The 13,641-nt window shown below is 52.9% G+C and overlaps 1 protein-coding gene across 7 annotated transcripts in view; it reads left to right on the top strand.

Moving 5' to 3' along the window:
• ATP7B (ATPase copper transporting beta) overlaps positions 1-12,179 on the top strand; it is a 79,763-nt gene extending 67,584 nt beyond the window's left edge. For 5 of the 7 annotated variants that reach the window (XM_032314179.1, XM_032314183.1, XM_032314176.1 and 2 more), the window contains 5 exons: positions 600-742; positions 2,142-2,345; positions 2,446-2,563; positions 3,050-3,152; positions 3,681-4,483. In XM_032314179.1, coding sequence (XP_032170070.1) covers positions 600-742; positions 2,142-2,345; positions 2,446-2,563; positions 3,050-3,152; positions 3,681-3,954 — 842 coding nt within the window. In that variant the 3' untranslated portion in view covers positions 3,955-4,483. The other 2 variants (XM_032314177.1, XM_032314178.1) reach the window with 2 other exon arrangements.
• Positions 12,180-13,641: the final 1,462 nt, after the last annotated feature.

Here is a 13,641-nt window from a genome sequence, read left to right as displayed (position 1 = left end):
GAACCAGCTGTGCTGAAGGAGCCATGCCCCGTGTCACCCCACTCCCCTGAACCTGCTGTGCCACCCCTCAGTGCTCGAGTGCCTTCCTACATCACCAGCTGAAGATTCGTTCAGGCAACCCCCCCACCCCCACCCAGCACAACGAATGCTTTCTGGAAGAAGAGGAAGGACTGATTTTCTGTTTGGACATTCGTCATTATTCAGTAGACTTTATCGTATTCGTTCTGTTTCTCATATCATAATAGCTAACATGTACCGAGTTATTATGAGCCAGGCAATCTGGAACGTAATAGATGTCCCTTGCAGAAAATTGGGAAGATTCGGAGAGCTATACAAAAGAAAATGCAATGACTCCTTATCCTACCCCTCAGAGAGCCACTGGAAATGTTTCATATTCCTTCCAGACTTTTGTGTGCCTCTTTAAATGGAGGTCATTTTTAAAACACAAAATCGAAACTGGGCTATGTTCTATAACTTGGTGTTTTGTTTTTCGCCTGTGCCGTTGCGCTATGGAAACTGTTTCTGGTAGCAGAGCCTCCTTTGCCCCTTGGGCTGCCCAGGGCTTGCCCTTGTGGACTGACCGAGGGTGTCGCCTGCAGGCGTGCTCTGTGCCATGATCGCCATCGCCGACGCAGTCAAGCAGGAGGCAGCCCTGGCCGTGCACACGCTGAAGAGTATGGGTGTGGACGTGGTTCTGATCACAGGGGACAACCGGAAGACGGCCAGAGCCATCGCCACCCAGGTGCGTGCTGGGGACCGGGGGCTGGACATCTTCCCCCTTGGAGGTTTCTCTGAACCCCCCAGAGCACTTTGAGGAAAAGTAACAATACCAGGGCCTGCAGCGCTCCACATTGCTTCTGGCCTTACCCCTCTCCGGGTGCTCCTGCTCTGTTCCGAGCTGTGCAGTGCCCCACGGGGGTCCCCCGCCATGCTGCTATTGCCAAGCGCACGTCCCTGGAGCCTGGATGTCTGAACCTGGGACAGGCGGCTGCCCTGGAAAACGCAATTCCAACATTCTCTGTTTCTGTCTTTCCATTGGGACAAAAACAAAGATCATGGCTTGAGAGCTGAAATATACAGGTTCTGAGGCGTGGTGTTCAGGAGATGATTGTCCACTCAGCTCTTCCGCATGCCTGTGCGGCAGACAGACAGACAGACATCTGGGTCTGGCAGGTCTCCAGCAGCCCTCACTTCAGAGTGCGTGCGGTGAGGACAGCACCACTGCACACCTGTCCAACCCTGCTTATAGCGAGGACTCCTGCGCCAATTCCCAAAGGCTACGCACCCTCCCCAAATGTGTGTATGCCAGATGCTTTTGAAAGTGAACTGCTTCTTACAAGGGAAGCAGTGGTCCTTCTCCACATGGCCTTTCTCGCTAACGGGACTTTGTTGAGTACCATCACCCCTCCTGGTTCAAACTCGTTTAGCTGTTCAGCAAGCACTTAACTAAGCCCCACCCATGGGACCCGCTCCAGAGAGGAGCAAAGAGGGCGAGCGTCTGCCCCGCGGCAGCTCTGTCTTGGGGGGACGGGTGACCAGAGGCCAGGGCTGAACTGAGTGCTCACTTCTGCCACAGAAAAGTGCACCGGACGCGTGGGAGCTGCCAGCTGACCCCAGTGTGGCAGAGGCTGGAGCCGCCTTCCCAGGGGAGGAAATGCTTAAGTCAGGAGAGGTCAGATGAAGAATAGGGGAGGTTGTTGGGGGGGTCGGAGAAAGGGAAGCTGACATTTCCAGGACAGAGCGGGCAGCCTGAGCACCGCAGCACTGGGCTGGAGAGCAGCAGGAAGCTGAACGGGGCAGAATCCAGCATGGGCTGGAAGCGGGCAGGACCAGTTCCTGAGGGGTCTTGAGGAGTGTGGATGTCATCCCAGGAGAAGTGTAATCCACTGAGAGAGTCCAGCTGACCACTGTTTTGGAAAGACCAAAGATTGGGAGGTGGGCAGGGAGACCAGCATGAGGACTAATCCCCCATGGAGGGGGGCACGGGGATGGCAGTCCCTGGGATCTAGGGTGTGACTGACACCATTGCCTGGGCTTGGAGGCCGGAGGCAGTGGGGCTGGATGCCTCACAGGTTTCTGCTGCTATTCACTATCCTTTGCCAACACCAGGTGTTGTCATGTATTTGTGTTTTAACTTTTAGGTTGGTATCAACAAAGTCTTTGCAGAGGTGCTACCTTCTCACAAGGTGGCCAAGGTCCAGGAGCTCCAGAATGAAGGGAAGAAAGTTGCCATGGTAGGAGACGGGATTAATGACTCGCCGGCCTTGGCCCAGGCTGATGTGGGCATTGCCATCGGGACAGGCACGGATGTCGCCATCGAGGCTGCTGACGTTGTCCTCATTAGAGTGAGCTTGGCTATATCTTCTTGTGCCCTGTTGTCCTGGTTATGGGAGCAGGGAGGGCCTGGGGACAGAGCTCCTGACAGGCGGTGTGTTCCTCCTACAGAACGATTTGCTCGATGTGGTGGCTAGCATTCACCTCTCCAAGAGGACCGTCTGGAGAATACACCTCAACCTGGTGCTGGCGTTGATTTATAACCTGATCGGAATACCCATCGCGGCAGGTAGGGTGGCTCTCCACTGCTTGGTTACCTTTGACTCCAGCCAAGGCCAGGAAGGCTTCTCTCTGCCCGCTGGCTTCCTGCCCAACTTAATAAGTGGCCCACATCCCTGGGTAGCCAGCCGGCAGGCAGGGCAGAAGCATTTTAGGAAGAGTTGATGTATTTTCCACTTTGTAAGTCTCTAAAGGGAAATGAAACCTGCTGAGAGGGTCCCTGGGATTCCCTGTTCCCTTGCAGTGTCCCCTGAAGCCCACGATGCTGCCTGTGGACAGTCCCAGGAAGGCCAGAGTGGGTGGGGGACCCCAATCCCCGAGACCGTAACCCCAGCTCAGCTCCAAGACCACCTACTAAAGAGGCATGCGGGCACGTGGCCATGAAGTGGCAGAAGGGGGTTCTGAGCCACCCCGAAATGGAGAACTTTACAGGGGGCAGCCCGAGGTGAGGACCTTCTGTGGGCTATGGTGCGAGTGTTGTGCTTCCCTCGGCCAGGGGTCTTCATGCCCATCGGCATCGTGCTGCAGCCGTGGATGGGCTCGGCGGCCATGGCGGCCTCCTCTGTGTCTGTGGTTCTCTCGTCGCTGCAGCTCAAGTGGTGAGTCCCTCCAGGACGGAGCAAGGGCCTTCTCCCCCGCGCCTAGCCCCCTGCCTTGTGGGCTAGTGATGGGTGGGTGCCGTGCACAGGGCCCTGGTGCACCGGAGGTAGGGGTGTGTAATATCTGGATGGGCACCTCGAGGGGGCAGCTCCTCGCCACCCGGCATGCTGGCTGCTGTAGCAGTCACTCTACTCCAGGGTTGTTCTAGTAATGCCATGTCCACCTGGGGTCCTCGTGTATTGCCTTTCTTACTTTTTTGAAAAGATGTTGATTCATGCTTTCAGTGGCACAGCTGCAGGGTGCCGGGCATTTGGATGGGAGGTTTCTCAATCAGTCGAACTTGACTTGAATCCTAGGAACTCAATACCCTCTCCTTTAAAAATCCTAAAATCCATGAGGTTTCCATACCATGCGTAATCCCAAGACTCTGGTGAGAGTTCTTTACCATCCTCCAAAAAAAAAAAAAAAAAAAAAAAAAAGGCGTGTGCCCGCAATGGCTCAAATGCTCTTGGAATCTCACTCGGCAGCTATAAGAAGCCTGACCTGGAGCGGTATGAGGCCCAGGCCCAGGGCCGCATGAAGCCCCTGACAGCGTCGCAGGTGAGCGTGTACATCGGCATGGATGACCGGCGGCGGGACTCCCCGAGGGCCACACCCTGGGACCAGGTCAGCTTCATCAGCCAGGTGTCTCTGTCCTCCCTGAAGTCCGACAAGCTGTCTCGACACAGTGCTGCGGCTGATGATGGTGGGGACAAGTGGTCTCTGCTCCTGAACGACAGAGATGAGGAGCAGTGCATCTGAAAGCTGCAGGCGGGTGGAGACCCAGGGGTCTGTCTCCTCACTGAGTAGCTGGTCCGGCTTCCCCGGGGACCGAGGCTCAGGCCGAACAGGCACAGCTCCAGCGGCAAGATGGGCGAAGCTCCCCTCCAGCCCTGGGGACTTCCACTCCCTCCTGGAGATGGCTGGTCATCCCTCCTAGCATGGGCGGTGCCCCTATGTGGCTCCTGGGTCACCCACCTCCCCGTCCCCACTGGGATCCCAGCGGCACAGGGGCCAGGCTTCCCGGCCTGACCATGCTGTGGGCCTGGGCTTGTCGGGAACCTTGCTGGACTCTAGCAGAGCAGAGGACGGCCAGCCTTCCTCACAGGCCTCTGCTTTAGTGTTTGGAACGACTACTTGTAAAAAGAGGAAAATCTCATCGGGACCAAAAACTTAGCTGGGCCTTTCCTCACGAGAAGCCTCGTGTTGGGTTCTTTTTGACAACACCCACATGATTGCGTATCTGAGACCACAGTTTACCTCAAATACACCCCACTGATGTCTGCCGGCACCATGTCTTCCTTTTGTGTTCTTAATGCTGGGGCCACCCCACCGCCAGCGCACCCCTGTCGGACCTCTGACAGCAGGAGCGTAGTGATCCCTGCTGCTGCTCTCAGGCGCTTCTGCCAGAATCTACTCCCTCACGCTTTGGCCAGAGAGCCCACCTTGCTTCTCTTCAGGCCGAGGTGTTCTTTCTTGCCTAGGTGGCACTTGGCCACGGAGTCCTGGCCCTTCACTCCTCAGAATGGTGTGCCCTTGTGGACTGTGGCTGCCCCACTGGAGTGAGGGTCTCAGAGTTTGTGACCTGGGAAATCCTGCCTCCTGTGGGGTCCAGGTACTTGGGACACGTGGAGGCCTGTGGTACTTGAGACAGCGTCCTTTGTGGGGAGGTGTGTGTGCTTGAGGGGATGGCCTTGCAGGGCTCCGGGAGCTTCAGGGACGTGGTCTGCTATGGGACTGCCAGCTCACAGAGTTCAGTGCAGAGTTCAAGGCCGTGGTGCCCCTGGTGGTGTGCAAGTGGGAGGAAAGCTGTACCGGAGGAAGAGGAAATCACACTTACTCTCAGGGAGCGTCTACTTCTGCGCACAGAGCTGGCGCCTTAGGAAAGGAGGCACCTGTGGTGATTGACAGAACCACATGGCAGTACACGACTAGAAAGAAAATAAATTTTAAGGTAGAGTCCTCATCACACACAAAATAGTTTTATTTACTGAGTATCAGTTATGTTTCAGGGACAGTGTAAGCACATTTTCTAGGCTGCTTGTAATCTTCCCAACAAACCAGCAAAGTACTGTCCACATTGGACTGGTAGGGCAGGAGGCTCAGAGAGGCTAGGCATCCTGCCCAGGAACACACAGCCCGCACACATGCCGGAACAGAGAAGTCTTTTCTCCGTTGCTGCTGCCACCTGGATATCAGTCGGTAAGAATCAGCAGGAACAAGCCTCCTGCTCCCACGAGAACAAGTCTGCCGGGTGATAAATTCCGTCGTTGGCGACTTGGAATGAAATTTGGTCTTGGGGTCAACTCACCTTTCCCCAGGATAGTTTGTTTCCATTTTTGCCTATAATTTCATGTTGCTGGTTTCTTCCCCCTACGATCCTGCAGTGGGTTCCATTGTGTTCCTGTTGTTTTCAGTCTTCCTTTCCCTCAGGCCTCTTCCTGCTCCTTTATTCCTGGCTGCACTCAGGACTTTCTTGTTTTCTAATTAGGTTAATCATGTCTAAAGAATCGAATTGTATCGGTTTCTCCAAGGCTTTTAGGACCATAAACCACATGTGTATATGGCCATGACAATATTTATAAGATTGCACAGACTATAACTTTTAGAGGTTCAAGGGGTTAAGAATTTTGTGTGTGTCAGATAAGAACAGTTCCTGTTTCAAAAACTTTCCGTGCTGTATTAGAGTAAAGTTTATTTTTACTGATCTAAAGGCCGCCTCCCGCTGGCTCTGTGCGTGACAGGAGCATAATTGAGGCCAGCGCAATGTCGCTTCTGCAAGGGTCTGGCTTGGCCCTGACTGGTCTGCGGAGAGAAGGGTCGGGTTTCACCATGGAGGCTGCGGGGGGTGGCCAGACCCTCGGGTGTGCCCACCCCTTTTAGCACCCTGCGAGCCCCTCTCCCACATGCTGGGCCTGCCTCAGTGGTGTGTGGGGAGAACTCTCTGGAGGGCAGCCCTTGTCCAGGTACCTGTCCCACGGGCCAGACACAGGCCTCGATCTGCCCCATTCGAAGCGCTTCTCTGCTTGACAGGAATTGTCAGCAGAAGGCTTTCTCAGACATACACATTTTAATCAGGAGGGCTATATTTTGAGTCCCTTGACCCCAAAGGAGTGGGGCAGGGGGAGTAGTCGAAAGGTCTAGACCAAAGGGCTCTGCTGGGAGGGCTCTTGTGGGCATCTTGGAGTGGCGGGGGACCCCTGAGTGAGCTCTAGCTGAAGGGCGGTGACAGGGTAGTTTGTCATCTGAACCAGGAAGCTTTGAAGAGTGGAAGGAAGTGCTATTAATAATTGTGCCGGGCCAGCCGGCCTAAACTGAGACTCTCCAGGCAAACTGGGACATGTGGTCACCTTCCTAAAAAGGGAAACAGACGTTGTATCACAGGCAGAGACTGCAGCACCTCGGGATTCTGCCCCGACTGTAGGTTCCATAGATGCGCGGGGGCCCTGTCCTTTATCCGCTTTGGGATTCTTCCCTCCTCTGGCCCATCCTGAGGCCAGTGCTTCCGTGCAGAATCAGGGCGGTGATCACCTTTGTGGCTCAGTGTGACCACATGGAGAACCAGTCGGGTTTGTCCCCCTTGCTGGTCCCCTGCGGTCCCTCCAGCCCACCACGTAGTGCTTCATGCCAGGCATACTGGGCCGTTTGTGGATGCCCATGTATGGGAACTTCATCCTGTAGACATGTCCCCTTGTGGGAAGAGAGGGTTGATACCCCGTTAGCAAGGGATTCCATGTCCTTAAAAAAACGGGTCTTTCTAAAACATGAGCGAATCTCCCTGATAACCATCCCACATGCACCAGAAGAAATCAGTGTCTGTCCATTCCTAGTAAGTTTTCAGTCTTTAAGATCTTAGCGGAGCCTTGTGATAGGGTCACCTTTCAAGTAAATGGATAATAATTCTAGTTCTTGGGCAAAGATGGCTCCTTCAAGTTGACATGGCAAAAAATGGTCAAATTGTTCTGCTAGTTTGCTAATAAACAGATTAGTAAAAGTAGCCTGTATTTTAAGAAAATCCAGCATCAACCAAAATCAGCCCATCAGGTTAATTAGAAAAAGATTATTTGAATAATATTCTATTCTGTTTGAATAATATTCTTTTCTATTCTCTAGAAGGACTTTTTGTTTGTTTGTTTTGGCTTTAAAAAATTCATGCCAACTGGTGCCTGGGTGGCTTAATCGGTTAAGCATCCTACTCTTGATTTCGGCTCAGCTCATGATCTCAGGGTTGTGAGATCGAGCCTTGTGTTGGGCTCCATGCTGGGCATGGACCCTGCTTAAGATTCTCTCTCTCTCTCCGCTTCTGTTCCTCCCCCCTCCCCCAGCTTGTGGCAATCTCTCTCTTAAAAAAAAAAAAATTCATGTCAATATTTCAGAAGGTAAATTCCCTAATGGATATAAAATTCTTTTTGAGTTAGAAAGGTTCTATTCTTCATACAACTTTTTCTTAAATTACATCTTTCGTTTAAAGAAAACAAGTAAGGAATGCATAATACAAAGAAATGAATTCAGCAAGCAATCACACTGACTCAGTTTCCCTTTGCAGATGACCCTGTAGGAGCTGGTGGGAATGAAACCACTCTGCTTCCTGCACTTTCGCACACAGCATGGGCAAGAGCATAGACACCACTGTGTGGGTTTATTCCAGAGGGAGACGTCTACTTGTCTGCTGTTTTCCTTTGTGTGAAGACAATGACAACGGTTGAAATTACAGGATAGACTATGAGAAGTTAAATAATGCCACGAAATCCCTGAGTCTTCTTTATTCTATTCGAAAAGATGAATAAACAGATGTGAAATCATCCGTGGGCTAAGATGAAAACAAGAATTGAGGGAAATTTAACATTTTTTTTGTCTGAAAAAGAAATGGCCATCATTTCTTCTTATTTAATGTAAACGTAACGACTGCTTATGGCAAAAATTTGAACACAGGGAAATATAGAAGGGGGGGCACCCAAAGGATACCCCATGAACATGATTTTGTGGAAAGTGTCCTGTGTGGGTGAATCACACTAAGACCTCGAGGGGGCAAAGCCTGTCTGCACCCAGGGGCCCAGCTCCCAGATCTCCCGGTGCTGTAGTGAGCAGCGGATAGAACTGTGGGGAACCCACAGATGCCCAGGTCCCAGTGAGGTCAGGAAACAGTGTTCAAAGACCAAGAGGACTGGCCGCAGGCTCTGTGCTGGTGCCCCACTGGTTCTGTCTCCTGCTCACCCTGTCCTCGCAATGATCTTGAGAACGATAGGCATCAGCCTCGTTTCCTTAGATGGAGGGTCCATGCTTAGGGGAGTCCAGCTGTCTGTGCAGGAGACAAAGCTGGGAAGGGTGTTCAAGCCCATTTGGCTCTTGTCCTGCCAGGCTCACCTACCTCCCTGCAAAGGTGATGCCCAGTGCTCTCAGGATAAGCTGGGTCTCTGTGCCCTGCCCTCCCCGCTCCCCATAGCATGCCTTGGGTAAGAGAAGTGTCCTTTCACGGGACAGTGTGTTTTATCGCAAGAGCCACCAGGTGTCTCTCTGACCAAAACAACCTCCTAATCTGCTGCACGATCCCAAATTCTCTTAATCTTTTTTTTTTTTTTTCTTGACGCACCTGGAAATTCAAATAAAGCTCATCGTAATGTGAATAGGAGATGGGACAGAAGGTGAGGCTGGAGTCCAGCTCTGGCATGGGGCACCTCCAAGCTATGGTGTGTGTGTTCATGTCTGTGCTGTTAGCCCGCATTTAGCCCTGCAGAGTATGTCACTGGGATGACTCGGCAGTGAACTTCTCTGCCGTCACGTGTGTCTGTCTGGGCTTCGTGCTTTCTAAGTTAAGATATTTTTTTTTTTTAAGCTTGAACATTTAAAAAAGGGGGGGATGGTTTTAAAGGCTCGTGGTGATTGTCAGTGTCCCCAAAGCTCTAAGTTCTGAGACTCCTGTGTTGGCCGTGGGTTTAGAGACCTCCACCCCAAGTCCCTGGGGAGAAGTGTGTCCCCCCCCCCGTAATGTACATATGGCCCCCTTGGGGTTACTTGATCCTGAGCAGGGCTTACCTGCTACAGACCTCTATCTCCTCTTCTATTCGGTGAGGAGCACTGCCTATTTCCTGTCCCAAGTGCAAGGTGGCCCATGGTCACCGGTAACCTCCTTAGGCAATGCAGGTGTGCTGTCTCCTGTAGATCTTCCTGAGAAAGAACAAAGGGTGACCTGGGGCCCTCCGCTTCCTCGTCTGCACAAAATGGTGTAATAATAGTTTCCCTGTCCCAGGATAGTGGTGAGGAGAGGAAAGCACGCGCTGAACACACAACAAATGTTAGCTGCTGCCATTGACGCCATGCGTGACAGTGGATGTGTTCTAGATGAACAGCTCACCACCTTTGCACACAAGCACTCGAAACCCACCCTTGTGGGTTCCCTCGCCAGCCCCAAGAAAGCACGGTCTTAATGGGTCTGCTTCTCAGACCTCCTGGGCTGTGTGGCTTGCTCTAAAAGAAGCAGGCTTTGTCCAGTAGCTGCGCAGCAGGCCGGATTCCCCTCCTCGCTTCCCGGTGGTTCTAGAGCATCAGGCTCTAGACGTGGAGCCTGTGTTCCAAGAACGTGGCAGCGGGAGGCCACGCCCTGGAGGACAGAGTAAGAGTACCCACTGCCGACCCGAGTTCAAAACCCGATTCCACACCGTGAGAAGGTCACCCTGCCTTCTGAGCTTCCAATCAGTGTAGAAGAGAGGAGTTCCTCCTTCCCCGGCGTGTGTAGCCTACATGCAACGGACGGTTTGAAAGATACACAGTGAGAATTAGAAAAGTGATGAAGTAAAGGGTGCTAGTGAGCCGGAGCGACAAAAAAGGAAAGTGGCTTCTTTTTACCGCATCCTGCCAGCCTGGTTTAGAACCCATGTGTGTACTGTTCAGGACTTGAGCGTTTTCACCAATCTCTTTTGATGCCTTTCCTTTCTCTCCAGGATGGACTTAATGTCACTTCAAGTATGGTTGCCTAAAGAATATACGAATCCTTGATTGACGAGAACAAACTTGCTGTCCTATTTCTGATGACCCAGCCTCAGGGACTAAATCTATCCCCAGCGCAGAGGTGTGGTGTTTCTGTTTCCGAGTGGGGCGGGCCGTCATGTCCCATGGATTCAGTCGCAGGATAACCTGCCTTTAATCATCCCCTGCGGGGTGGGGGCAGGGAGAGGAAATTATTTTCTGGAGGAATACAGGTATGTTATAAACTTCTGTTTTCGCCTTCCTGTTTAATGCTCAGAATGAAAGCTAAAATTCCTAAGACCTTAGAATCCAGCAAAATTTTGAGTGCAAAGCGGGGATCCTGGGAAGATTGCTGGTGCCAGCCTTGGCCCCTCCTGGTCTCAAACCCTCTCACAGGATTGTGAAGACCGGCAACAGGCCGCCTTCCCTCCCAGGAACTGTTAAGAAAAGCTAAAGGTGTGGGGTGGAGAGTCCCATAGCAACTTTCGTGGCTCTAATCTCCAGATGGTCACCCTGGGTGGCCCTGGGCAGCCCTGGGCAAGGGTGCTGAAGGGCAGGGGAAGCAACAGACTTGCCCATCTGGGGTCACAGGCTTCATGAGGAAAGGGTGATGTCTGGACTCGACAAGACAGGAAGCTTCTCTTTCCCACCTCACCCCAGACTGGAGAGGGCCTGATGTTCCTTCATTCGCTCAGCTGGAGGACTGCTGCTTCCCGAAGCAGGCACAAAGCGGACACCCACCCAGAAATAAGGCCCAACTGGATACTCATGGGCTAGGGCGTGCCTTTGGAAGGAGATGCACCTTCCAGGAAACGGAAGCACCCCCTGGCTTCTGAGCTCTGCGGGAAGATGGGCTGAGGGCCCAGTGGGAAGGGGGGTGCTTTCCCTCCCTACCTGCCCGCCCCCACCTCTCCCCTTCCCTCTCTTTTCCTTTTTTCTCCTCTTCCTCCCTCCCTCCCTTCTTCCCACCCCCCCCCCCTTTTTTTCTTGTCTTTTTTCTCTTGTTCTTTTCTTCTTTCTTTTTAACAGTTTTGGAGTTGTTTGTGTCACAGGATTCTTTCAAGTCCTGGTCCTCAGTCCTCAACCCCAGCCACAGGACAGGCTGAGTGGGGGCTGCTACCCACTTTCAAGAGGCACTGCCTGCACAGACCCCCAAGACAAGGTGTTCTGGCCGATGCCTTTCCACAACCTCAGTGTGGATCTGACGCCGCTGATTGTGCGTTTGTTTCTCCTGACATTAACAATCCACCAATTCCACTGCTGCCCCAGGTGGCCATGACCGGGGATGGTGAGGCCGTGTTGGGTGCACATAGCCAGTTCTTCATCGGCCCATTCGTATCTGATTTCTTGAGACATCTTACCAAATGGCTTGGCTGCAAAGCCTCTACAAGAGGGAAGCAGGCCTGAGTCACAGCCCAGAGTGCAGAGTCTAAAACCAGAGTTGATTGTCCCTCTACTCCTGCTGGCATCGGTGGGCTGCAGTGCAGAATTGGCCAGCACAGAGGCGTGTCCAAGAAAGTCGCCCAGTCAGCTCCACACCAGGAGACATGCCACCACCTGAATCTGGTCAAGGCTTCAAAGACCCCGCTCCATCCCCCCAACACCGTATAGTACGGTAGACGGGACAATGGCCACACTGATGTATACACCCTTATCTTCAAACCCTGTGACTGTCACCTTACATGGGACTCTGAAAATGTGGGGGAGTTAAGGATCTTGAGATGGGGAGAGTCCCTGATCCCGCAGGTAGGTCAGGGTCATTGCAAGTGGAAGACACGAAGAGCAGGGTCAGAGAGATGTGAAGATAGAAGCAGAGGTTGGGGTGATGTGCTCGAACCTGGAGGGTGGTGCCTCAAACCGAGAAATGAAGGTGGCCTCAGGAAGCTGGAAAAGGCAAGGGAGTGGATTCTTCCCTCGCACCGACAGAAGGACCCACCCTGGCCAACATCTTGATCTTGGCCCATAAAACATAATTTGGGCTTCTAACCTCCAGAATCGTAAGATAATAAATTTGTGCCTTCTAAGCCACTGAGTTTGTGATAATTTGTTTCAGTGGCCATAGGAAACAGAGTCTCTGTGGGTACCTGAGCCTACCAGTGCCTGTGGTAACAGCCTAAACCTTCCCCAGACCCACCCAGGCTTCTTCAGAGAAAAGCCAGAAGCTGACTGAGTTTGGAAAACCCTGGTGTAGTAACAGGACTCTTTCGTGGAGACACGCCCTCAGAACCTCTTGTGTGCCGATGTGTCTGAAAGAAAGACGTGGGCAGAGGGTTTCCGGGTTCTCTTAACTGGGCAGGTCTGCTGAGTGATAACTCCTCTGGGAGGAGTCTGTGAGGGATTGACCCGAGGTGCCGTGCACCTCTCCCAGCCCATTTGTCTCTGCCCCATGACCTCCCCTACTCAGGGGTCATAGGTACCAGCAAAGAGGTGGGAGGAGGGACCCAGAGGATGAAGCCGGGAGTCCTGCCCTTACATTTCAAAAAGGCCCAGCTCCGGGGCACCTGGCTGGCTCAGTTGGTTGAGGATCTGACTCTCGATCCCAGCTTGGGTCTTGATTTTGGGGTTGGGAGTTCAAGCCCTACATTGGGCTCTGCACTGGGCTTGGAGCAAACTTAAAAAAGACAAAAAGAAGACAGAACGGCCCAGCCCAGATATACAGCTGAATTAGTAGGAAGACTGCCCAATCAAGCTGAACTGGCATGCCTTTCCCCCAACACACGTGTGGACACGCACACACGCGAGCACACGCCCCATAATCCCCTACACCGGCCAGGGGGAGGGATGATGAGTCACAATCATGAGGGATGAGAAGGCTCACATTAGGTTAAGCTCCTGAGAAAACACCTCGGACCCTGCCCCCACCCGCACACCACCCCTCCAGGCTGAGTCAGAGGGAGGGTAGAGGAGGGGGCATGTATTTGTGGGAGAAAATGCTTGAGCCCCTTTAATTCTGATAGCTCAAAATTCAAGCAGCCCATCACCTGCCACGCTGCGTTTTGCTGTGGAGGCTGTGGGCTGCCCAGAGCTGCTCTCATGGCTAGGGCTGGCAGAAGACAGGTGACACCGGAGCCGTCTGTCAGGTGTGCTGGTGGTGGCCCTTCTGAAGCAGAAGCCACCTGGCATGACCTAGAGAGGGACAGCCCCGGGGTCCAGGGTGCCCAGCCCTGGAAGATTTCCTCACCAACACACAGCCTGGCAGTGGACTCCCGGGGACTGCTCAGAACTTAGACCTGAAGACTGAGGAGTGAACCATCCAGGATAGGGAGTGGAGGGTTACTTAAGGCTCCTGGATTCCTGCATGGAATGACTGACATGTCATTTCCAGCCTGGTGGCACTGGCAGTTGCAAAAGCAATTACCTGACAGAGGTTTATAGACTGAGAAGAAACTGCTGGACACCTCCAAGCCTGCTCCACACCAGCTATGGGAGGAAAAGCCCAGGCTTCCTCCCTCTATTCCTGGACATGAACCTTACTGCTCATGGTCG

The sequence above is a fragment of the Mustela erminea genome, chromosome 15 (genome assembly GCF_009829155.1).
Source record: "Mustela erminea isolate mMusErm1 chromosome 15, mMusErm1.Pri, whole genome shotgun sequence".
Lineage (NCBI taxonomy): Eukaryota > Metazoa > Chordata > Mammalia > Carnivora > Mustelidae > Mustela > Mustela erminea.
This window is presented reverse-complemented; position numbering and strand designations above follow the sequence as displayed.